Below are 23,091 nucleotides of genomic sequence, written 5' to 3'. Positions count from 1 at the left end.
CAATCAAGGGAAACTCTTCCTTGTTTTTGCTCCTTCCTGCGGCTGTAGGAGCTCTGATAAAGCCTTGCCTGAATTTCTCATCTGGCCTCTTATCTATTTCTATTTATTAAGGAGGTCAAGAATCCTGGTCGGTATCAAGCTCATAAGACCCACTTCATCACGTCATCGAGCGCTCTGCTAAAACGTCGCTTCTTTCTGGAGGCCTTCCTCCACCACCCTGTCCCACGATTCTCTAAGCCTTTCCCAGCCCCATCTCTTCCCAGTATTCGTCTTCACCTGAAATTTTGACCCCTTTGCCATCTGCTCTGCGTCTAGATGGCTGGCCCATGGCAGATGGCCCGGGAATCAATGAACGCCTGATTTCCATCTAGCTCACATTCTCCCCAGCCTTCCAAAGGGGCTCCTAGTCCCCGGCCCACAGCAGCAGGGCTCTGTGGTTACACACAGTTGAGCTGTATTGTGTGCGGGAGCCTCTTGGGAGGCAGAGGCCCCTGCACGATGGAGCCAGAAAGTGTCTGCACAGTGCTGACTGCGGGTCCCTTGTCTTTTGTCTGCAGAGTGGCTGCAAGTCTAAATATAGGCTCAGGCATGCAGGGGGCTAGAAGCACCCACCAAAGCGTCTCCCTGCTCCCTGGGTGAGCTTGCTCAGCATCAGGCAGGACCTCTCAGTTCTTTTAAATAAAAGGGGTGCCTGTGACCCAAAGCCTCTCAGATGAAAAGTGTCTGAAAAGGTTGCTCACTTACTAATTAAAGGCGAGCCACACTTTCCCCTCCTGATCTCTGCAGTCAACCCCCAGTGGCTACCTGATAGTTGCCGCCAGGTAGGGTTACACAGAGGCCCGCGATCTTGCCATTTGCTGCGATGATTGAGTCGACAAGGCTGAGTGACTCGGTGGAAATATTTCCCGGTTGGACTAAGCTGTTGGCGGCCTGCTTATCATCACGCTTGCATTTATAATGAAAAAGGAAGCTATTTCTGTTTTGAAGGATGGCGGCTCCAGAAATGGTGAGTGAAGTGGGTGGGTGGAGAGAAGATGATTCTAAAAGTTGACTTCTCAACATTTCTCAGTGGAAACCTCCCAGCCATGGCCTGATGGGAAGGGACTTCCTTACCTAGGTTCCCTGTTTCAGAAAGCATTTTGCTGTTCATTCTTATGCTTGTTCTAAAATTGCGCTGTGGAATTTGCCGTAAGCTGATGGCAAGCAGCATGTATCAGCAAGCATCAAAGTAAAAAATGTTGAGTGTGAATTGATTAGTTTCCTAAGATACAGTTTGAAGCTTCTCTTGCAGTGAAAATGAAATAAAGGTTTTTAACGTGTAACTCTTGCTTAGATTTTCGCATAACTTCGAGAAATGTCATGAAGACAGAGTTTAAGCGGCTTGATAGTTCCCTTTTGAGTTTCAAATGTTACAAGTAAACAGAAAATAACAATGGGTGATCTACATATCTATGTTTATACGACTGTTGGAATGTTCTAGGTTTTAGTTCTTTGCAGAAGCAGCTTCCTGGGGAACTCATGCCTGAGTCCTGGGAGAGTAAGCTGGAATATTGTTGGGAACATTAGGCCCCTTCCTTGCCCCCTCCATCCTTCTTTGAGTTACTGGAAATGACTTCCAAAGGTTTCTCACCTGTTCAACATCGTGACAAGTGGAATTCTCTTGCAGGGAACAGAGCCCCAGTGTAGCTTTGGTGCAAGCCTGTGGTCAGTGCCCAGCCACTCCTCCCTTTGTGAGGGAAGCGGGGGACTGGGCACCCAGAGGCCAAGGATACTCCCATCGTTAATTAGGTCAAGCCTGTGTGAGCCAGGAAAGGGTTGTGTTTATGGGAAGCTCCAAATACCGGGGATGATTGTCCCTTCCCTGGTGCTGTCTGCATTTTAGGGACACGGACATAAGGTAAGTATCAAAACTTATGATTACGGTACGTGTTATCACCTGTGCAGGCAAAAGTTCAAGTTTATGGGGGACAAAAGAGAGGAGGAAAGTATTTGAAAGTAATTTATCTTCTGAAAAATAATGGCACACTGACTTCTAAATGATAAACCGGCATATCTCTAACGACATGCTATTCAATTGAGCTGAAAATTGGTTGAGCAAACTGGGAAAATCATGTTTGGAAGAATTACGTTCATAGTTTTTCGCTCTCTCTCGACGTTTCTCTGTTATTTGCTGGGGCTCAGGAAAAAAAAAAAAAAAGAGATGCATTCTCCCCGGACAAATAGTTTTGATTTATCGGGACCAAGTGCGTTTTATGTGGATTGTCAGATTTCAAAGATTTCTCTCGACAAAGATTCTTTTGATGCGAATACTCTAAATAGAGAAACAAGCACTCTCTGCTCTTTTCCGAGAAGGAGGTGGAGGTGGAGGTGGAGCCTGGCCTCCGAGGTCCTGAAATAGTCACGATGGGGGAGAACGACCCGCCTGCAGCTGAAGCCCCCTTCTCCTTCAGATCACTTTTCGGCCTTGACGATTTGAAAATAAGTCCTATTGCACCAGGTAAGCGGGACCAGGTGTGATGTCTGCCCCCACCCTACCCCCCAGATATGGATGATCCATGTGGCTGAAGGTCCCCTGTAGAAATATCTCCCCAGGGGTCCTCACACCCATAGGCCACATCCTTGGGTTTGCAGAATCCCAGCGGGAGGGGCATTAAAAAGGCCATCACTTTGTTCAGGCCTCTTTGAACAACTCCCTGGAGACAAGTGATATTTTTCTGGATGGAAGTTTTCAGAAATTGAGGCTCCAGTTTCTCCTGGGGAGTTAGGGGTCAGATCCTGACCAGGAAATCTCTGAGTTCTCCAGGAAGTCCTGACAATCAGCGGTCACCAGCCCCTCCAGAAAACTTAAAATAAGCTGGGTCCCCTGAAAGTATCGGATGCCTAGATTAAAATTCAACAGCAGGTGACGGAGTTGCTTCTAGCAACTAAAGGAAGGGAAGTTGGTTTTGTAAGTGGGTCATAAACGCTTGGACAAATGGCGGGCTCCTTAATACCTGGTTAGGATCCTGTTGGTAAGAACCTATCAGAACTTGTCACAGGAAGCTGCGGCTCCTGGCCCCGGACGTGGTCAGGAAGACTGAACTGGGGGCTGAGCAGAGCGACATGTTCCAGAAAGCACGGTGTGGGGGGGCTGTCATATGATTCCTTTTAAACCACTTGGACAATTGATGTAAACAAATGCGAGGTGGGAGAAGAGGTGTGAAGTAAGGCAAAAGATACACAATTTACAAACACTTTTCAAAAATTAGCATCAGTGCAAATGAAAGAAAAAAGTGCCCTGCAATCACCTGACCACCAACATTTAGCTGGATTTTATATCTTCTTTATTTTCTCTGTGTCCTTGTCTATAAGTACATGCTCATCTACAGTGCAGAGAGAGACATGTATTGTTCCATGTGTTTTCTTGGTTTTATAAACATGCCGCCCCCTTTTTTAAATAAAATTACAACTTTGCATCAAGTAGATGTATAATCTACATGGCCATTTGGCATCATTTGACATATAATTGTTGCTAATACTTTATAATATATATATCATATGAATACCAATAGCAGTATACATATTCTTTTCTGCTAATTTTTGAAAATTTCTCCATGATTAATTCCTAGTTTCAGGAAAGAGTAAAAACTTTTAAAAACTTTTCTTTTTAAATAAGTCAATGCATTGTTCATGATAGAAATTTAGGAAATATAATTAATCAAAAAGATTTTTTGAAATGACCCACAATTTTATACTCTTACTCAGAGATAACGCTATAGCATTTTATAGGTTTTCTTGCCTTTTTCCTATCCTATCAACATATCTGTATTTCCCTTTGAAACTGACATATAAAGGGAGAACCCAGAGACATTTTGGGTTTGGTTCCAGACCACTTAATTCACCAATTAAGCGAATATTGTAATTGAGTCATATTAATTTTTTGATTTCCCCATACATGTAAAAGTCACACTTTTTCTATACTGTAGTCTATTCAGTGTACAACAGTATTATGTATAAAAACAATGTACATAATACCTAGTTAAAAGTTGAGTTTTAGCTTAATTAAACAGTTAACTTATTTCTAAGTAATGTTAGCCATTATCTGACTACACAGTGTTCAATTTATGAAGCCTTCAGTTTATGAAAACTGCAATATTGGCTGGCAAAGAGTGATAAAATGAGGCCTGCCTATGCAATCTGTACAATTTTGAAGCTTTTTTGAAACTTAAAAATATCATGTTCATCTTTCCATGGCATTAAGTAATTAATAGCCTTTTAGGGTTGTCAAACAATGGCTCCTGGGCCAAATCTGGCTCATCGTCTGTTTTTATAAATTGCGGTTTATTGGAACACAGACATCCATTTATTCACATTTTTCTGGCTTCTGTCACGTATAGCTATAGAGTTGAGTAATGGTGAGAGGGACCGATATGGCCCATAAAGTTGAAAACATTTACATTGGGTCCTTCACAAAAAGTTTGCTGAGTCCTCTTCTTTATCATTTTAAGCATTTCTATACCATTTGCTATTCCACCAGCTACTTTTTTGGGGGCGCCATGGGGTCGCTGAGGGTTGGACATGACTGAGCAACTTCACTTTCACTTTTCACTTTCATGCATTGGAGAAGGAAATGGCAACCCACTCCAGTGTTCTTGCCTTGGGAATCCCAGGGACGGGGGAGCCTGGTGGGCTGCTGTGTATGGGGTCACACAGGGTTGGACACGATTGAAGTGACTTAGCAGCAGCAGCAGGCTGTTTTCATGTGCCCATGTATCAATATTATCAAGGTCATTCCTTTAAGTGTGCTTGTTTGTAGAGATTTGTGTGCATCTCTGATGACTTTTTAGAATAAATTCCTAGAAGTGAAATTAATAGGTCAAATATTCTATCCATTTTTAAGCTTTTTAATGTGAAGTGAAAGTCACTTAGTCGTGGTCTGACTCTTTGTGACCCCATGAACTATACAGTCCATGGAATTTTCCAGGCCAGAATACTGGAGTGGGTAACCTTTCCCATCTCCAGGGATCTTTCCCAATCCAGGGATCAAACCCAGGCTGGCCGCGTTGCAGGTGGATTCTTTACCAGCTGAGCCACCAGGGAAGCCCAAGAATACTGGAGTGGGTAGCCTATTCCTTCTCCAGTGGGGTCTTGTGCATTGCAGGCGGATTCTTTACCAATACATATTTCCAGTTTGACTTTCAAAAAGTTTACACAAATTATACTCCTGTTGACTGTTAAGTGGAGACCTATTCCTTTTCACTTGGACTTCAGTAGGAGTAATACTAATAATAATACACTGCAAAGTTGATACGCAATCATGTCTAATATGCTTTTTTCTTCTGTTTCTGAAGAGATTGAAGGTTCTTTTGTGCTTATTTATCATTTGCATTCCTTCTTTGGAGAGATATTATGCCTTTTGCTTTTTATTCCAAGCTTGCCCTCAAAGACAGCTCAAGGGGTGGGGCCAGGACGGGGCCACAGGGCATGCGGCTGAGGAGCTGTAAAGGGGCAAACGTGAGCTGATACAAAGGTTTTAGCTGAAGGAGAATCTTTGGATCTACAGATGGGGACAATCTTTGAATCTGTAGGGGTTTCCCTGATAGCTCAGTTGGTAAAGAATCCGCCTGCAATGCAGGAGACCTCGGGTCGATTCCTGGGTTGGGAAGATCTGCTGGAGAAGGGAAAAAGCTACCCACTCCAGTAATCTGGCCTCAAGAACTAGTCCATGGGATCACAAAGAGTCAGGCAGCACTGAGCAACTTTCACTTTCTTTGGGGTTCCCCTGATAGCTTAGTTGGTAAAGAATCCACCTGCAATGCAGGAGACCCTGGTTTGATTCCTGGGTTTGGAAGATCCCCTGGGGAAGGGATAGGCTACCCACTCCAGTATCCTTGGGCTTCCTTGTGGCTCATCTGGTAAAGAATCCACCTGCAACGTGGCCAACCTGGGTTCGATCCCTGGGTTGGGAAGATCCCTGGAGAAGGGAAAGGCTACCCACTCTCACAAAGAGTTGGACACGACTGAACGACTTGCACTTGAATCTAGTTAGGGCTTGCTTCCTAAATCTCCTTCTTAGCTACAGAACAGTTAGAAGGATAAGCGCCATTCAGGGCTCCCGCTGAGCTGTAAGTGAGACTGGAGAGTGGGCATCTCAGTGGGGAGACTGACTGGTTTGGGACAGGCTTCCTGGGGCAGGGAAGGTAGAAGGAAGGAGTCTGCTTTGCTGACAGTGAATTGGTCATCCTGGAAAGAACTGGTCTCTGACCCTGAGATAAAACCACCTTCATTATCCCGAAATAATCCATCCGTCCATCCATCTGCCCATCCCTCCTTCCCTTAAATCTACTAACATTTATTGAGGACTGCAGCGTGGCCACTGTTGTTCTGGGTGCTGAGAGTGCAGCCTGGAACAAGCCACCTGCTCCTCCAACCAAGGCTAAACAAGGGCCATGCCAATGGTCCCTCCACCCTGCTCGGCACCCTTGGCACTAAGCCTAGTGTGCTTCTCTTATCCCCTCATTCTTCTCTCCCACAACCTGCCCCATGCCCTTTTCTTTTCTCCTTTCCTATTTATTTCCTCACCCCTCCTCATTTTTTTTTCCCAATTCTCTTCTCTTTTGGGCAACTTGGAATGCTATTGATCATTTTACAGCCACAGTCTTTATTGCCAGTGGGGGCTTCCCCAGGTGGCTCAGATGGTAAAGAATCTGCAATGCAGGAGACGCGAGTTTGATCCCTGGGTTGGGAAGATCCCTTGGAGAAGGGAATGGCTACCCACTCCAATATTCCTGCCTGGAGAATCCCATGGACAGAGAAGCCTGGTGGGCTACAGTCCATGAGGTCACAGACAGCTGGACAGGACTGAGCAACAAACACTTTCACTCTCTTCACTTCAAGTTGTGAGTTTCCAAGCACAGGCAGGGAGACTCTCCAAGAGATGATCTGGAATGAAGGCCATCGGTGTCTGCACCCATGACTGGTGGAGAATGACCTGCATGCCATCTGGTGACCCTCTCCAAAGTCCCAGCTCTTCCTCTCCCAAGAGCATCCTGTTTGGATTTTGCATGTTGCCCTCTTCTGTAGGAAAACATCCTTGGAAGTGGGGTCCTACCTCCCCTCTGTATTTGTTTCCTAGGGCCACCAACACCACAGACTCTATGGCTTAAAACAGCAGAAATCTATCACCTCCTCATCTGGAGGTTAGAAGTCTGAAACCAAGGTGATGACAGGGCATTGCTCCCCCTAACACCTGCAGGGAAATCCTTCCTTGCCTCTTAGATTATGGGGGTTGCTGACAATCATGCCTTCCAGTCTCTGCTTTCATCTTCACGTGGCGTTCTGCCCGTGTCTTTTCACATTATCCTCCCTCTTCGTGTATGGGTCTGTGTCTGAATTTCCCCTGTTTATAAGGATGCCAGTCATTTTCGATTGACGACCTTGTTTTAATTTGATCTTCTCTGTAAAGACTCTATTTCCAAATAAGATGATATTCTGAGTTATGAGGGTTTGAACATAAACAGGTCAGCATGTCAGGGGGACACAGTTAAACCCATCACATCAGCCCCAAATGGAGGATGAATAGAACTGGGTTGGAGTCAGGGAGTGTAGGGCTCAAATTTTAGAGAATGTGCTCCTGGTAGGCGATCTCTTCTCTGCGTCAGCCTTCTTTGGCTGGAACATTCGCTGCATTGAAGACAGGTGAAGGAATAGCTAAATTTTGTTTTCTTTCATTCAAATTTGTGGTTTCATGGCCTTTTGCTCTTCCCGCCCCACTTTTTGGTTTCTAGATGCCGACGCAGTGGCTGCCCAGATCCTGTCTCTGCTGCCATTGAAGTTCTTTCCCATCATTGTCATTGGGATAATTGCGTTGATATTAGCGCTGGCCATCGGTCTGGGCAGTGAGTACCATCCATTATTTAGTAGCTTCTCAAATACTTGTTAAGCATTTAGACTCTCACAAGGTCCCCTTTCCTCCCAGGGCCACTGCACAGCCTTAATTACTGAGGCAAACACTCTCTGGGTTTGCTGATTTGAGCTTTATTTGCCTGCAGGACTCTGGAGGGCCCCAGTCAGAGCCTTTGGCCATGCTGGAGGCTTTGTCACTAAGGAGCCTGCCTTGATAGATGTGTCCAAAGGCAGCTGATGAAACTGAACCCACAGGCAGGAGAGGGTGGGAGCCGGTGGAGGAGACAAGGAGGCCATTCATGCCAGGCCAAGCCAGGTTTCAAATAAGGTGCAAGCGGCTTTTGAGAAAGTGAATCATTTGAATGGTCTCTGATCGGGAACAACTTCTCATTTACTCTGCAAATAAGGAGCTCTCAGATCAGTTTAAGTCTCCACGTGCTCGCCATTGGGGTCCACAGTTCCCTCATTTCTCACCCAGGGTCAGAGATGACAGGAGGTAGACTGGAGGCCAGGGTCCTCACTCAACTGGCTCAGCCAGTCAGCCACAGCCACGCACTTTTTCTGTTGACCTTGAGTCTCCAGAGTCTAAATTCATCTTGAGTTGTGGCTTGAGGCCACTTAGGGAGACACAGTGGGGTGCAGCTGCCCCACCCTCTGGAATCCAGAATAGAAACTGGGCTGAGGGGAACAGGTTGCTGGGAGGGCGGCAGTTTCAATGCAGCTTTTATCAGTCTGGAGCAAGTTCAAGGCTGCGTGGCAGGTGCACGGTTGTCCGTGGGGCGCACTGAAGCAGGCCTTCATTGACACCCCCTCTCCTTTCCTCAGTCCACTTTGACTGCTCTGGGAAGTACAAGTGCCGGTCGTCTTTTAAGTGTATTGAGCTGACGGCTCGATGCGACGGGGTGTCAGACTGCAGAGACGGGGAGGATGAGTACCGATGTGGTAAAGTCATGCCTTTTCACTGCAGAAGCAGGAGAACTTCAGTAAAATTCTGCCTTGACCTTCCCCATCTGTGAAATGGGTCCAATGCAATGCCATTCTCAAGACCTGGGACTCAACTGGCATTCACCCCAGGAAACTCTGGGCTGGGTGTTAAGGGAGGGCCTTATATGGACCTTAAGTTAAGCTGGGGGGACTCCATAAGCAATTGGAAGAGACTCAGGTCCAGATGATAAGAACTGTGGCTGCCCTGTGGGGGTGGGATGCTAGTCAGGGGAAGGTCAGACTCAGCACAGGAGGGTCTGGGCTGGCTTCAGAGAAACTCTGCCGGGTCTCAGGGCCCTTCAGGGCACTAATGACCTGTCTTCCTGTGTGCTGGCCAGTCCGTGTGAGCGGCCAGAACGCCGTGCTCCAGGTGTTCACGGCTGCCACCTGGAGGACCGTGTGCGCCGAGGACTGGAAGAGTCACCATGCGACTGTTGCCTGCGCCCAGCTGGGGTTTCCAAGGTAATTCAGAGCATCCAGCGGTAGGCAGTACACAAGCAGTGGTCACGACGTGGGCAGACAGCTGCTGTTTATCTGGGCACCCACAGGGCTCCTCAACATCATGATGTTGGCAACCTCATGATGTCTGACATCACTGGTGCGTGCGCAATCCAAGGTCCTGACACACTAAGGGACATGGCATGTTTGGGGGGCATCTCAGGCCAGGACCCTAGATGCAAGCATTCAGTAAAGAGCTTCAGAGCTGGAGACAGAACACCCGGTTCCTCTGACCACAGTTGCAGGGAAGCTTCCAGCCACCACCCTGCTTGGTCCCACTTCCCAAGGAACCCCAGAGAGTCAAGTTTGAAAAGTCAGTAATTTAATGAAAGTATAATCATTTAAAACAGTTCTTTAGCACTAAATAGGAAAAAGAACGCTTGCAGTAAAATCTCTGCATTTCAGCTCTCTGGGTTGCCCATGTGACTTTTCGCACTGGGGTGACATATTTTGGCCCTGATGCAGCCCCTCTCCTCTTCTGGCTTCTTTACACTCCCAAGCAGCTGCCTAGGACATCTCTCTTGCTCCCCTTTGCTCTGGATTCTCAGGATTAAAAGCATGCGGGCTCTGAGTGCTCACACTACTCACAGAACGTGAGCATCCCTGTTTATACCCAAGGAAATGGGCATCAAAACCTCAGTGCTCTGAATCCAGGGACCCTGGACTCGCAAAATGTGAAGTATGGTATTCTTAGCTCCTTCCTCCAAAACCGGTGAAACCTGCCCTCCAGCCTGTATCCCTGAGACCCGCCTCCTCTTCTCCAGCAATGACCTGAATTCAGGAATCAGCTGCACTTCTAGGCTGATGACAATAGCAAATCACTCCCATAATTGCCCTCAGAAATGACAAATGACGTAGGCTCGACTCCTCATAGACTTGGAGGAAGCTTGCACACCACACACACACATACATACATACACACTGCAAACACACCATGCGGTTCTTACTCACACAGTACACACGCCACACACACACTCTGCAAACACACCATACTCACACACTACACAACATGCATATACCACATCACGCAACACGGTATCTCAGACACACACACACTCGCACCAGTTACACAGACACACACCCACCACCATGGCTCACAGCTGAAAGCTTCCCTTGGACATTTCTGCTCCCGGGTAGGTGGTTTCTTGGCCTCACTAGGGGGCGTCCCTTCCCCTTCCCTTCTGCTTCCCCTGCCTCTCCCTCTTGGAATACTTCCCCTTCTGGAATCCTTGACCTTCTCTCCATCAAGCAGAAGGGCCCAGTGACCCCCCCACCCTCCCTGGCTCCAACACTTCCCGGCAGCCCTCATTCCTTTGCTCACCCCTCCCCATCTGCCAGGATGGTCATTCCCTGCTCCCTCAGAGGGTAAGTCCAGTGGACCCAAGTTTCTGGGCTGTCACCTCAACAGCGTCCATTCTTCTTCCCTCTAAACTTGCTGTTTGCTTCCCCATCTCTTGCTCCAGTTCTAAGATTTATTCTGTATCCATTCTTGTTTATTCTTGTTTATTCTACGTCTCTATTGAAAGCCCTCCTTTGATCCCGTGTCAGAGGTCTGAGGTAAAAAGAAAAGATGGACTGACAGCTCAGACTGCCTGGGTCCAAATCCCAGTGCACATGCAGCCCTGTCATGTGACTGGGCCTCAAAATTAAGGCAAATAACACTACCTGCTTTAGAGGGTCGCTGTGAGGTTCAAGTGTCTTAGTGCTCCAAAGCCAGCCTGGACCACAGGGATACCCTGTAAGCCTGTGGTCATGGCTATTGTTGCCACTGAGACTGGCGATTTGTGGGATTTCAGTAGCAGCCTTTGGGATCCCTTTGCATCATCCCTACTGCCCGGCCTGTAGCCCAGCCCACCTACACTGGGGCCTCCATCTTGGTGACAAGTGGCTCTTTCACCTGGCACCTGCCGTATCAGCGGGTTGAGCAATACCTGGGGAGGCTGGGAGGGTCAGTGCCACGGCCTTGATTACATTTTCCTCCAAACCAAACCCGGCTGCACTTTGTATCCCATGCCTGCCGCCCGCCCCACCCCTCTGCATTTACAGTGACCTGATGAAATCCTGTGTGATAAGTTGGTGAGTTCGAGAGAGAAGCAAGTCAGCGACTTTGTCTTTTGCTTGTTCCACGTCCTGCTATGTCATAACTCTTCCAACACCTGATCTGAAGAAAATCATGTCCTCTTCATCATTCTCCATTGGCCCTTCAAACATTGACTTGTCCTGGAGCCTCACAAAGCGCTCTGTCTACTGCTCATCTCTCTGTAACAGGAGCCCCACCAGCTCTGGGCAGCCTGGGAAAATCTTCCATTCCTACCTGGGTTTCTCAGCAACCCCATTTTGGTGCCCACCTGAAAACACCCCACTGAGCTCCATGTTCTGTCCCCTCTGGGACTTGCTTTAGGCAGCATCAAGGCGGGGGTCCACCTAGCTACATCAGGAAGTAGTCCTCTCTCCCATGTGCCTGGAGCCAAGGGTGGGTGAATGGGCTTCAGGGAGGGGGCTGTCCCAGACTCTTCCAGGTCTGAAATGCTTTGCTAGGTTGGCAGAAGGAAGCCACTGATGGTTTGGGAGCATTCCAGGACCTTCCGTCCCCCCTACACAGTGTGATACCTCTGACACTATGACTTGAGCCCAGGTCGATTTGGGGCACAGAGTGAATCTCTCAGGTCCAGTCTGCATTTCCAATGTGCTTGCAGCTACGTGAGTTCAGACACCCTCAGAGTGGACTTGCTCGAAGAGCAGTTTCGAGAGGACTTCGTGTCCATCAATCACCTCTTGCCAGATGACAAAGTGACCGCTTTACACCACTCGGTGTACGTGAGGTTAGTGACCAGGTGGTGCTGGGTCCACTCTGTCTAGTCATGCACTGAGTTTGAGCATGAGGTTGTGTTCTCTAAGTGCAAGTTGAGGGCTTGGCCAGTTTGGTTAGATAGGGTGGACACACCAGGCTGGAGTACAGGAACTTAACCCCAAACCAGGCAGATACAGCCCAGCAGAGAAACGGAGGAAGGATGATGAAGTGGTCACCTGATGCAGTTAAGTGCGGTACTGCCTGGGCACATAGTGGGCGCTGCAGATGTGTCTGGGGAAAAGAAGGGAAGGAAGGAAGGAGGGGAAAATATTAGAAAGAAAGGAATTAAGAAAGAAACTTAACTTTCTTTACAAAGTACTTTAATGTTCACCATTTGTATTAGATGTTTCCCCAAATAACTTGTCAGTCAGTCAATCAGTCAGTCGCTCAGTCGTGTCTGACTCCTTGCGACCCCATGGACGGCAGCCTGCCAGGTTCCTCTGTCCATGGGATTTCTCAGGCTAGAATACTGGGGAGGGTAGCCATTTCTTTCTCCAGGAGATCTTCTAAGGAAGGTGAAATGAGGTATCCATAAATGACAGGTGCCTGAAGCTTAGAGGGGTCACCTGCCTGATGCAAGGAGGTACCACAGGCTTTCTGAACCCACATTCCATACTCTTCCTGATTTCTTGGACCAAACCCCAAGAGGAGTATACCCTTTGCTCCAGGAAACAATAGTCTTCAGCCTGCCGTCGTGGAGTTGACAGTTGCCCCCCTGGACCCACATGCAGTTTGCAGGGACAGTTCATTACTTGGGTCCTAAAACCCTGGGCTGGTGACATTAGCTTTTTCTTGCATGATTGAATGACAGGACTGGGCTCTGAAGGTAGGAATTTACAGAGGGTTCGCAGGGTGGGTTTTCCTGTCTGACGTGCGTGTGTCCCAGGCTGCAAGGACTTGGTGCCAGGGGAGTCTGTCACACCATCCAATGGACATTCTGTGTCCCGCAGGGGCCAGTGAAGGACATCAAGGTAAAATGGACAAGCAAATGATACCAGTATATGTTTATCTAATATAGCTCTTTATATGTCTCTTATCGTTAGCTATACAAAGCCTAGAAACACTCAACAGTGTTCACATATACACCATACTTCACTGTGGTCACTGGTTGTTAATGACTTGGTTGTTTTTTAATAGACTAAAAATTGAAATCTGTATTCAAGAGTGGGGGAATAGAGTTTATTTATTTATTTATTTTTAGCCCAAGATTTAAGTAAAAAGTGTTTGGTTCCCAGGCCTCGGGTGTGTGAGTGCTAAGACGCTTCAGTGGTACCTGACTCTTTGAGGCCTGGGATGTTTCATTAAACACACTCTTTTTCCATTTTAGGGAGGGATGTACCTCGGGCCACGTGGTTACCTTGAAGTGCTCAGGTGAGAGTGGCAGGACTGCAGAGAGAAACAGAGGGAAGCCCTGGCTCACAGGCTCCTGTCCGCTCTGCTTGGACCACTCTGCCACCAGGCCCTTCCTCCTGGGTGCCAGGTGGGAGCTCTGTGACCCCACCTGCCGGTTCAGGGGTGGCAGCCTGGAGAGACTGCTCAGCAGCAGACAGGACCACAGTGCACAGAGCTCTGTGATTCCGTGGTGGCTGCTACAGCCTGACTTACGGTTCCCCTCCCCCCACCAGAAAGTGGGCACAGCCTGCTCAGTCCAACCCCTCAGCCCCAGCCTGGGCAGCAGCCCCTTGTTCCTGGCAGGGGGCTCTTGTTGCAGGAGCTGGAGCTGAAGAAGTCAGCCCCTGCATTCATGAGGCTCCCCAGCCCCTGGAGTGCTATCACCATCCTGGGGACATGAGTGTCATGCGGAGATTGATGCTAGCTCCCAGCTCTTTGCTCTAACGGGCTGTGCCCACTGCACCCCACAGCACCCTGCCCATCCCCTGTCTCAGGTGACCTGCCCCCTCCCCTCCCCTGAGGCACCCGCCCCACCGCTCCCTCTCCCTCTGCAGCCTGTGGTCTGAGGACCGGCTCCAGCCCCCGCATCGTGGGTGGAAACTCATCCTCGCTGGCGCAGTGGCCCTGGCAGGCCAGTCTGCAGTTCCAGGGCTACCACTTGTGCGGAGGGTCCGTCATCACCCCCCTGTGGGTTGTCACTGCTGCCCACTGTGTTTATGAGTGAGTTCTCCTGACCTCCTGGTGGGGGGCATCCTCATCTCCCACAGACCCCCATCCAGTACAGGCTACATGGGGACAAGGCTGATTTGGGTGGTCAGCAGCAAGGCGGGTCAAGAAAGCATGAAAACGGACAGTATTGTCACAAGGTAAGGTCCACAGACCCTTCTCACTGTGGATCCGGCTCCATCAGCTGGGTGGGATTGGAGACCCGAGGATCATTTTAAGGACCTTCAGCTCTTATAGAAAAGATAGAAAGAGGGGAAGGAAACTCTCAAGTATAGGAAACACAGCAATGCAAACCCCCTAGACCTCCTTATAGCTCATTCCCATGGACCGTGTAGTGATTGAGAGAGAGAGGGATGGTGCAGGGTGGGCGGGGGCTCCCCAGAGCAATCTCTGTTAGGGGGTTTGGCGTGGAAGAAAACCACAGAAAATACTTCCAAACACAGTAGCAAGTGTCCGTGTTATTTCCACCTGCCTCTATTTCGATTTCTGATGGAGAATGGGCCATTATGGAAAGGTGAGTTCATTTCTCAAATGCCCAGAGGTGCAGAGATCAAGGCCTGTCTAGGGGACGCATGGGTGGATCTGAGCTTCTGCAGGGCTTGTGGGGGCATCTGCTGCCATCTCCTTAGCACTGGCTCTCGGGAGACTTGTGATCTGTGGGTGAAAGTGCTTGGGGCTCTCTCATTTCAGTCTTTACCTGCCCAAGTCCTGGACCATCCAGGTGGGCCTTGTTTCCCTGCTAGACAGTCCAGCCCCCTCCCATCTGGTGGAAAAAATCATCTACCACAGCAAGTACAAGCCGAAGAGATTGGGCAATGACATCGCCCTCATGAAGCTGGCCGGACCTGTCACTTTCAATGGTACGTCCGGGGATCTGTTATTTTCCTGCTATCATTTGTTTCACGAGAATTTGAATTGCTCGTTGAAGCATGTTGATGAAGGCTGCCTTACAATTTCCACTGCTGCGGCTGCTGCTAAGTCATTTCAGTCGTGTCCGTCTCTGTGCGACCCCATAGATGGGGGCCCACTGTCTCTGGGATTCTCCAGGCAAGAACACTGGAGTGGGTTTCCATTTCCTTCTCCAATGCCTGAAAGTGAAAAGCGAAAGTGACGTCGCTCAGTTGTGCCCGACTCTTAGCGACCCCATGGACTGCAGCCTACCAGGCTCCTGCATCCATGGGACTTTCCAGGCAAAAGTACTGGAGTGGGGTGCCATTGCCTTCTCCACTAGGTAATTCCAATGTCTAGTCCGATGTCTAGATTCATTTCAGTGTTGATTGTTCTTAGCTGATTGTCTCTTTGCATTAAAGTTGTGATTTTCCTGGTTCTTGGTATGAGGAGAAATTTTCAGTCACATCCTGGACAGTTGGGCCAGCGTGTTAGGAGACAGACATCTTCAGTTTTAACAGACGGTCACCCTGTTCAAGTTTACTGTGCAGCTCTTGGTCTACTTTAGTGGGTTGTGGTTCTGACGGCTATTTGACTTCAGAGTCTTTGTGGTTCTAGTTTGGCCAACTTGGTTTTCCTGGGGCCACTGAGGTCTCACCTGAGCTACTTTTTTTCAGTTAGTGCCTCTTGGAGATTAAAGGGGTTTCCCCAGACCAGGCCACCTGGTACCTGTGGGTGGCAGAAGAGGGTCTTAGGTCCCTGGGGGCAAAGAGCTTTTCCTTGTTTGGTGCTTATTCTGGTGAGGTGCTCTGCCAGTGCCACCCAGATGCCTGGTATCTTGACCTTGGCTGAGGAAGAGAAGGCCTCTCAGGCTGGCCAGCTGGCTGGGGTGGGATCTTCTCTGTGGCCCTTTCTTTATAAGCTGGAAGATAAACTGGGCATCTCCAACTCCTGGAAATACTCAGAAATATTCTCTCACAACCAGCTGCTGAGTCCAGCAGCTCTGTTTACCCATGGAAATGTCAAGTCCTAATGATTGGAGGTTTTAAAAACACCAGAAAAGTCACACAGGACAGAATTCTCCAGCTGCTTGCCATTATGACAGAGCACATGAGCCTCCGCCTAAATCAGTAAAAGCCCCCTTCTTCTCCCCAAGGACGAGAGCAGCTTGGAGATCAGGTAGAGTATAACAAACACGGCCCTTGCTGGAGCAGAAAGCTGGCTCAGGACCAACAGCAGGTTGGAGCTGGTAGAGTCATCAATGCATTTATCACACAGCACACGGAATTCTCTATGCGTCACTCTCTGAGACAAATATTTCTAGAAAAACAAAGAGAAGTTGTAATGGTGGTGTTCCTTTGCTAATTATGATTAATGATCCTTGGTTGTAAAAAATGAGATGCCAACACTTGCACTTTGATAAAACTGAAAATGAGTGCCCTTGTCCTTTCTCCACCTTTCCAGTTTTGTCCTACCTGGAAAGCTTAGTTCATATTTCAGAATGTAGCCATGTGAAGGCCCTGTGACAGCTTCTGGTGGAGGGCTTGTGTGATACAGCCCACATCGACAGGCAGGCTCATTGCCTCCAGATGTGTCAGGAGGGATGGGAAGATTCACAGAGCGATGTTCCATAAAGCAGTGTGCCCACAGTCTAGACCAGGAGTGGGCAGACTAGGGCCCATGGGTTGAATTAGACCTTCTGCCTCCTTTTAAGTAAAGTTTTATTGGCACACAGCCCACCCTGTTCACCACTGCCTGTGGCTGCTTTCATGCTACAGTGGCAGAGATAAGGGTTGAAATCGAGGCCACATGGCTTACAAAACCTAAAATATATACTATTTTCCTCTTTACAGAAAATATGTTGACTTCTGGTCTAGACTCACTCACGTTGCCACGGTCTATGGTTGACCTGTGGTCTAAACTCATCCGTGTTGCCTTGGTCTTGGGTTGAGTTGACCTCTGGTCCAGACTCATTCATGTTGCCATGGTCTAGGGTTGTTTTAGGGCTCTGGTCAGGGAGAGGTCCCTAGTCTGAGCAAATGACCAGGGACCTGGACTTTCTCTGGGAGACACCCCAACCGCTAGCCCCGAGAGGCAGACACCAAGTGGCGGCTTTCTCAGATGGCAGCTTCCATGGCCTAAGCTCTCTTGTTTCCTCTCCAAACAGAGATGACCCAACCAGTCTGTTTGCCCAACTCTGAAGAGAACTTTCCTGATGGAAAATTGTGCTGGACATCAGGCTGGGGGGCCACAGAGGATGGAGGTCAGTGGTCTGAGATCAAGATTCTGCTTCCAGTGTGCCCAGAACCAAGAGGCCCCGGTGCCTGCTCCCCTCTGGTGTCCCGGTGTAATGTCCCCCTGACATGTCATGGTCAGAGGGGGAGCACAAACCCTCAGCTGGACGCTGAGACCTGAGAGGAGTGAGAGGTGGGGTGTGCCCTGTGGTGAGCCCATAAGATGTGAAGGTCACAGTCTACAAACAGGTGGAGTTAGAGGGGGTCCATCCCTCTGGGTGAGGGGGTTGAGGCTGGACCACCGCAGATATGTTGTTACTTTCTGGTCGCTGCTCCAACTCATGACCCCAAACTTAGAGGCTTAAAGCAACACTTGTGGACCACGTCACAGTTAAGGCTGTCGGAAGCTGTAAATCAATGTGTCAGGGTGGGGGCTGCCATCCTCCCCGAGGCTCTGGGGGGAGGTCTGTGCCCCTCTTTCCAGGCTCTGGGGCCCCCGCGTCTCTTGCTCCTGCTCCTCCTCCCCCCTTGCAGCAGAGGGTCCCGCAGTCTCTCTCTCCTCTCTGACCCCTGCTTCTTCCATCATCACATCTCCTTCTCTAGCCCTTTGAAGGGCCCTTGGGATTACATTTAAGGTCCACCCACGCAGGCGTCCCCATCTCAAGGTCTTATCACATCCACAAAGGCCCTTCTGCCATGGAAGGTGGCAGGGTCCCAGGTTCCGAGGGTTGGGGCCTGGAGGACACGTTTCTGCTGACCATGCCCAGGCTCTACCCCAAGGCTGTGTGTGGGACCTTCACGAGCCTGTTTCCTTCTGTTACCTGGGTTCAGGGAACTAAATGGGCTGGTGTTGGTCGAGTGCTTGGTCTAGGAAGGGCCCTGGGGGAGGGGCGCCTGCTGGCTATAGTTGCCCCATCCTCCCACACTGGTGACTTAGGGAAATGAGTGGCCCTGGGATGAAGCAGGGTTTCCCCCAGCCCACTCACTAGGGGACAGAGCTCTAAGGCTGTCTACATTCAGGCCACCCCACCCCCAGGCAGTCATCTGAGCTCCCGGTGGGGCCCCCTCACTGCACAGAGCCCCCATCCCCTTGATCTGACCCAGGTGATGCCTCCCCGGTCCTCAACCACGCGGCCGTGCCTCTCATCTCCAACAAGGTCTGCAACCACAGGGATGTGTACGGTGGCATCATCTCCCCGTCCATGCTCTGTGCTGGCTACCTGAAAGGCGGTGTGGACAGCTGCCAGGTAGGGGCACCCAGTGACGTCTGGGGGCCACGCTGTGGGCAAGGCGACCCAGCCCTCAGGACAGACTACCGTCAGCGTGTCCCTATGACCGACTGAAAAGCAAATTTACAGGGTGTGGGAAGAAGTTTGCTTAAGATATCGCTCCCTTTCCTGTCTGGCCGGGCCCGTGTTTACTCAACGCTCCCCTCTGCCTGAGTGCTGGGCGGAGGTGGCAAGGAGGGTCTCAGAGTTTCCAGGGGGTCCAAAAGGGCAGAGGGCAGGGGAAACCAGTGAATCTAGCCTGCGCAGCCACAGTGGACGAGACTCCAACACTGCCTGGTTCAGCTGAAGCCCCTGGCCAGGCAGATCCTCCCTCTGAAAGCTCCCCTCTGCTCCCCATGCTGCCTTGACTTTGTGGGTTCAGGACACTGAGCCCTGGCAGGGAGACAGCTGGAGGGGGACCATCCCTGAAGGATGACCCCAGCCTCAGGAGGGCAAGTCAGTTCCAGGAGGGCAGTGGGGGAGGTGGTGGATGCCGCTCCGTCCACACGCTGTGTTTTGTGATACGGTGAAGCAGGGTCCTGTCACCAGGACGGGGGACACAGGGTGGCAATGTCTGTTCCGTGCCCTTGCCCTTTGCTCTTTCCTTGCCATCCAGGGAGACAGCGGGGGTCCCCTGGTGTGTCAGGAGCGGAGGGTGTGGAAGCTGGTGGGAGCCACCAGCTTTGGCATCGGCTGTGCCGAGGTGAACAAGCCTGGAGTCTACACACGCATCACTTCCTTCCTGGACTGGATTCACGAGCAGATGGAGGTGGGTTGCAGCCCCCACGACCCCTGCAGCTCATGTTGGTGCCTATCATTCTAGCTCTAGCATCCTTTCTGTGGGCCCGCAGTCCTGCTATCTGGAGCCAGGAAGTGACTAATTCATTATTCATTTGTTAAGCAGTGACTTTGTGCTCCTGGGTGTGAACTAGGCATGGCTAACCCCACCAGCAAGGACCTGGCAGGGTGGGCCTGGTGGGCTGGACACACACAGGGCGAGTGTGGCTGGGACGTGGAGGACCATGTACTTCTGCCAAATGGGGAAAGAGGAGGGGCAACTGAGGACCAGCCCTGGGGGTGGAGACCAGTCAGGTGGGCACGTGTGGGCATGGAGATAGGTGGGAGAGGTCTGGACTGGAAGCCCTCAGTGCCCACTGGGGAGTTTGACTTTGGGGGAACCAGGGTGGGATGGAGTGTCTGGCATCACGAGGGGCCTGGGTGGCTCTGTGCCTTGGGGGCCTCCCTGCAGTGGGGGTGGGAGGAGGGAGACGGGTCAGTGAGGTTGGCTTGGTAGGACCAGCGCGGGTTGGAAGAGCCCTGGAGATGGTGGGAGGAAGAACAGAGCATCCAGGGACAGAAAGTGCCCAGCTGACTCCAGGTCCAACCGTGATGGCTTAGTGAACATGGGGTGACACTCTCTCCAGGAGCAGGAGCCTCAACAGCCTGCCTTCCACCTTACGGGCATGCAGCGAATGTTTACCTACTTGATCGCCAGGCTGAGCCCCATGTCAGGCCTTGGACCACTTTTAAAGAACTTTGGTTTTTTGGTTTTGTTGGGGTTTTTTGTTGTCGTTGATTGAGGCAAAATATACGCAACGTGAAGCTGACCATCTTAACGTGCAAATCTGGCAGCATTCAGCCCATTCAGGATGTTGTGTTGCTGCTGCCTGACCTGTACCCAGAACATTTCCATTTCTTGGAAATGAGACTCCATGAAGCAGTCACTCCATGTTGCCAGGATCTCATCCTCTGGTGGCCAGTAATCTACTTTCTGTCCTGGGGGATCAAGACCTTTTAAAATGCTCCCTGGTAGCTCAGCTGGTAAAGAATCCACCCGCAATGCAGGAGACCCGGGTTCAATTTCTGGGTCGGGAAGATCCCCTGGAGAAGGGAAAGGCTACCCACTCCAGTATTCTGACCTGGACAATTCCATGGACTGTATAGTCCATGGGGTCTCAAACAGTCAGACATGACTGAATGACCTTCACTTTCTTTTCATTTAAAGCAGCTGACTAAGACGGGCACCAAACTGCTCAAGTGCCTTGATGTCAATTTCCACTCCTTCTTCCTTGCATATTTGCCTTAAATCAGGAGGGCAGGGCTGCGGCCCTGGGCCTGGGCCTGGTTAGGATTCCAGCCCTGCTGTTGTGTAGCTGTGCGCTATCAGCCCACTGCAGGGTGAGGCAGCAGACAGGCTGCGGGGGAACCTGCTGGGGCCCTTTGGCTGTTAGCTGGCTGCCTGGCCCAGTGCTGAGGGCCATGCGGTGCTCTTCAGCACAAAATTCAGCCCAAACCCATCACTCCTTCGGAAAACAGACATTTGAAAGCGCAGCCTCCTCACTGCAGTGGCTGCAGACAGCCTGTGAACAGGACTAAAGGGGTTGAGAGCCACGGGGGGGTGGGGGAGGAGGGACCTGTGGGTGGGGAGGGGGAGGGTCACGTGGGCTGAGAGCCGAGTGGACAAGGGTGGGGCGGAGGACTCTTCCCATTCACCCAGGGAGCCTCAGAGGTGCACCCCCATGAGGGTGCTCGCGGGGTGAGAGGGTCTGTGTGACGAGGCTTGTCGCAGCAGCAGGTTGAAGAAGCCCGGCTCAGTCCTGAGCTGGGTGGAGTGCAGGTCAGGCGCAGGGTTCCAAAATCACTGTGGGAGCTTCTGAAGGGAGGTGCCCTCATATCTCAGCCTGTGTCCCCCAGCACTGCCCTGGCTGTTGGGCCCTGGGACCACCCCCATATTAGAGGTAATGGGACCCTCATAAGCCCCCACCCAGGCTAATGAGGGGCAGAGCCTGAGTCTGACCAGCTCCGAGAGCCCAGCCCCACACCTGCCGCACAGCACGGTGATGAGTTCTACCCTGGGGTGCAGAGCACCTCCCTCAGCTGCTTGCTAGCACTGAGGGTCCCAGGACCTGTTCCAGAGGTTCTCATTAGGCGTCTGGTGGTTCAGATGCAGGAGGCTCCATGGCATGCTGAGGGAAGTGGAATGGTTAGAAAGGGCTCCCCTTCCTCCCAGAACTGGAGGAGCAGGCTCTTCTGGGCAGCTGGATGGCTCCGCTGAGGCCTGGGGAGCATATCAACCAGGGCTGCCCTGGCCCTTAAAGGCCTCCGTGGGTCACGTCCCCTCAAATGTCTCAGGGGGCAACCCAGAAGAGGCTTCCCTCCATGAGAGGTTTCCAGCAGCCCTGCCGTTTTAGTTGGTTCTTTTGAACATCTATGGGAGGGCCTTCCAGTAGCTCACACTCCTCGAGGGGAATCAGCCCATCTTTTTTCTCTGATGCTAAAGGTTACTGCCTCATTTTTCATCCACTAGTTTTCTCTCCCTACTGGGAGCTCGAATCACTGTTACAGCTCAGAGCAGGGAACACTGATGCTAAGAGCTGGAAACGGTGGAAAAGTCTCAGGTTGGAGATGGAGAAGGTGGGGAATGACTGGTTGGAGGTGCACAGGGCAGGGAAACTATTTCACACTTACCCGGGATCCACGTGGAACAGAGACCAATTTTGTCCCCATTCATTGTGAACGGCTGACGCCCTCCTCAGGGCGAAATGCTGGTACTCACTTGATCTTGGGCTTCCCCAGTAGTTCAAGCAGTAAAGAATCCTCTGCAGTGCAGGAGACACAAGGAGATGTGTGTTCAGCCTGTGGGTGGGGAAGATCCCCTGGAGGAGGAAATGGTAACCCACTGTGGCATTTTTTCCTGGGAAATCCCATGGACCCTGGGAGGCCACAGTTCATGGGATTGAAAAGAGTCAGACACGACTGGGCAAGCATTCACGTCACGCTTTATCTTACTATTGGAGAGATGACTTGACATGATGAAAAATGTAATACGTACGTTTTCATTTCTAGAGGGACCTGAAAACTTGACAAGTTAGAGGCAAGTTACCACCATGAGTTCCTGCCAAGATGGAGACATTCCCGTCTTTCCACGGATTCTAACAGCAGAGCCGAATGAAGGAGCATCTTTTCATCCCTCCACACTGAGAACAATTTTCTTCTATCATCTCTGACAAGCCAGAGGGGCATCAGAACAAAACGATCTTGAACCTCCTTTCTCATCTTCCCAAGAACAGAAGCAGGAACACCTCCAAAGTGCTGCCTTTTCCCACTTTTCTATCTGGTTTCCTCCCTTGCAAAGCCCCTCAGCAAAGATACGCAGCCAGGACCTACAGGAGTGCTGTCAGCGTAGACACAGCTGTCCACACGTTTTATGCAGGTACCAGAACCAAACCGATTTTTTGTACCAGGATCTCCTTTGACACGTGGGGACTTGTAGGTGATTATAGTTTTGTAGTCTTTGGTCCTCGATGTATCATTGTCTCTTGCTTCCGAAGGACATAGACTTTCACAGCAAGTTCATCACTCGGAG

At 50.5% G+C, this 23,091-nt stretch overlaps 1 protein-coding gene across 2 annotated transcripts; it reads left to right on the top strand.

Moving 5' to 3' along the window:
* Positions 1 to 988: 988 nt before the first annotated feature.
* On the top strand, positions 989 to 22,589 carry TMPRSS3 (transmembrane serine protease 3). Of its 2 annotated transcripts, none has more exons than XM_068976686.1 (13): positions 989 to 1,006; positions 2,356 to 2,497; positions 7,767 to 7,877; positions 8,710 to 8,826; positions 9,207 to 9,330; positions 12,063 to 12,188; positions 13,545 to 13,588; positions 14,164 to 14,329; positions 15,026 to 15,195; positions 17,391 to 17,486; positions 18,562 to 18,704; positions 19,342 to 19,494; positions 22,572 to 22,589. In XM_068976686.1, the coding sequence occupies exons 1-13, from the start codon at positions 989 to 991 to the stop codon at positions 22,587 to 22,589; spliced, it is 1,428 nt and encodes a 475-aa protein (XP_068832787.1). The 2 variants fall into 2 exon arrangements, with proteins under 2 accessions (XP_068832787.1, XP_068832796.1); XM_068976695.1 differs by lacking the exon at positions 989 to 1,006 and adding an exon at positions 1,772 to 1,897 and having other exon boundaries at positions 2,353 to 2,497.
* Positions 22,590 to 23,091: the final 502 nt, after the last annotated feature.

The sequence above is a fragment of the Capricornis sumatraensis genome, chromosome 1 (genome assembly GCF_032405125.1).
Source record: "Capricornis sumatraensis isolate serow.1 chromosome 1, serow.2, whole genome shotgun sequence".
Classification (NCBI taxonomy): domain Eukaryota; kingdom Metazoa; phylum Chordata; class Mammalia; order Artiodactyla; family Bovidae; genus Capricornis; species Capricornis sumatraensis.
This window is presented reverse-complemented; position numbering and strand designations above follow the sequence as displayed.

Excerpts from the sequence above, each read along its gene's own strand:
- TMPRSS3 (XM_068976686.1), top strand. Across the intron at positions 2,498-7,766 it reads AATAAGTCCTATTGCACCAG|ATGCCGACGCAGTGGCTGCC; the intron begins GTAAGCGGGACC and ends TTTGGTTTCTAG. Across the intron at positions 18,705-19,341 it reads GCGGTGTGGACAGCTGCCAG|GGAGACAGCGGGGGTCCCCT; the intron begins GTAGGGGCACCC and ends CTTGCCATCCAG.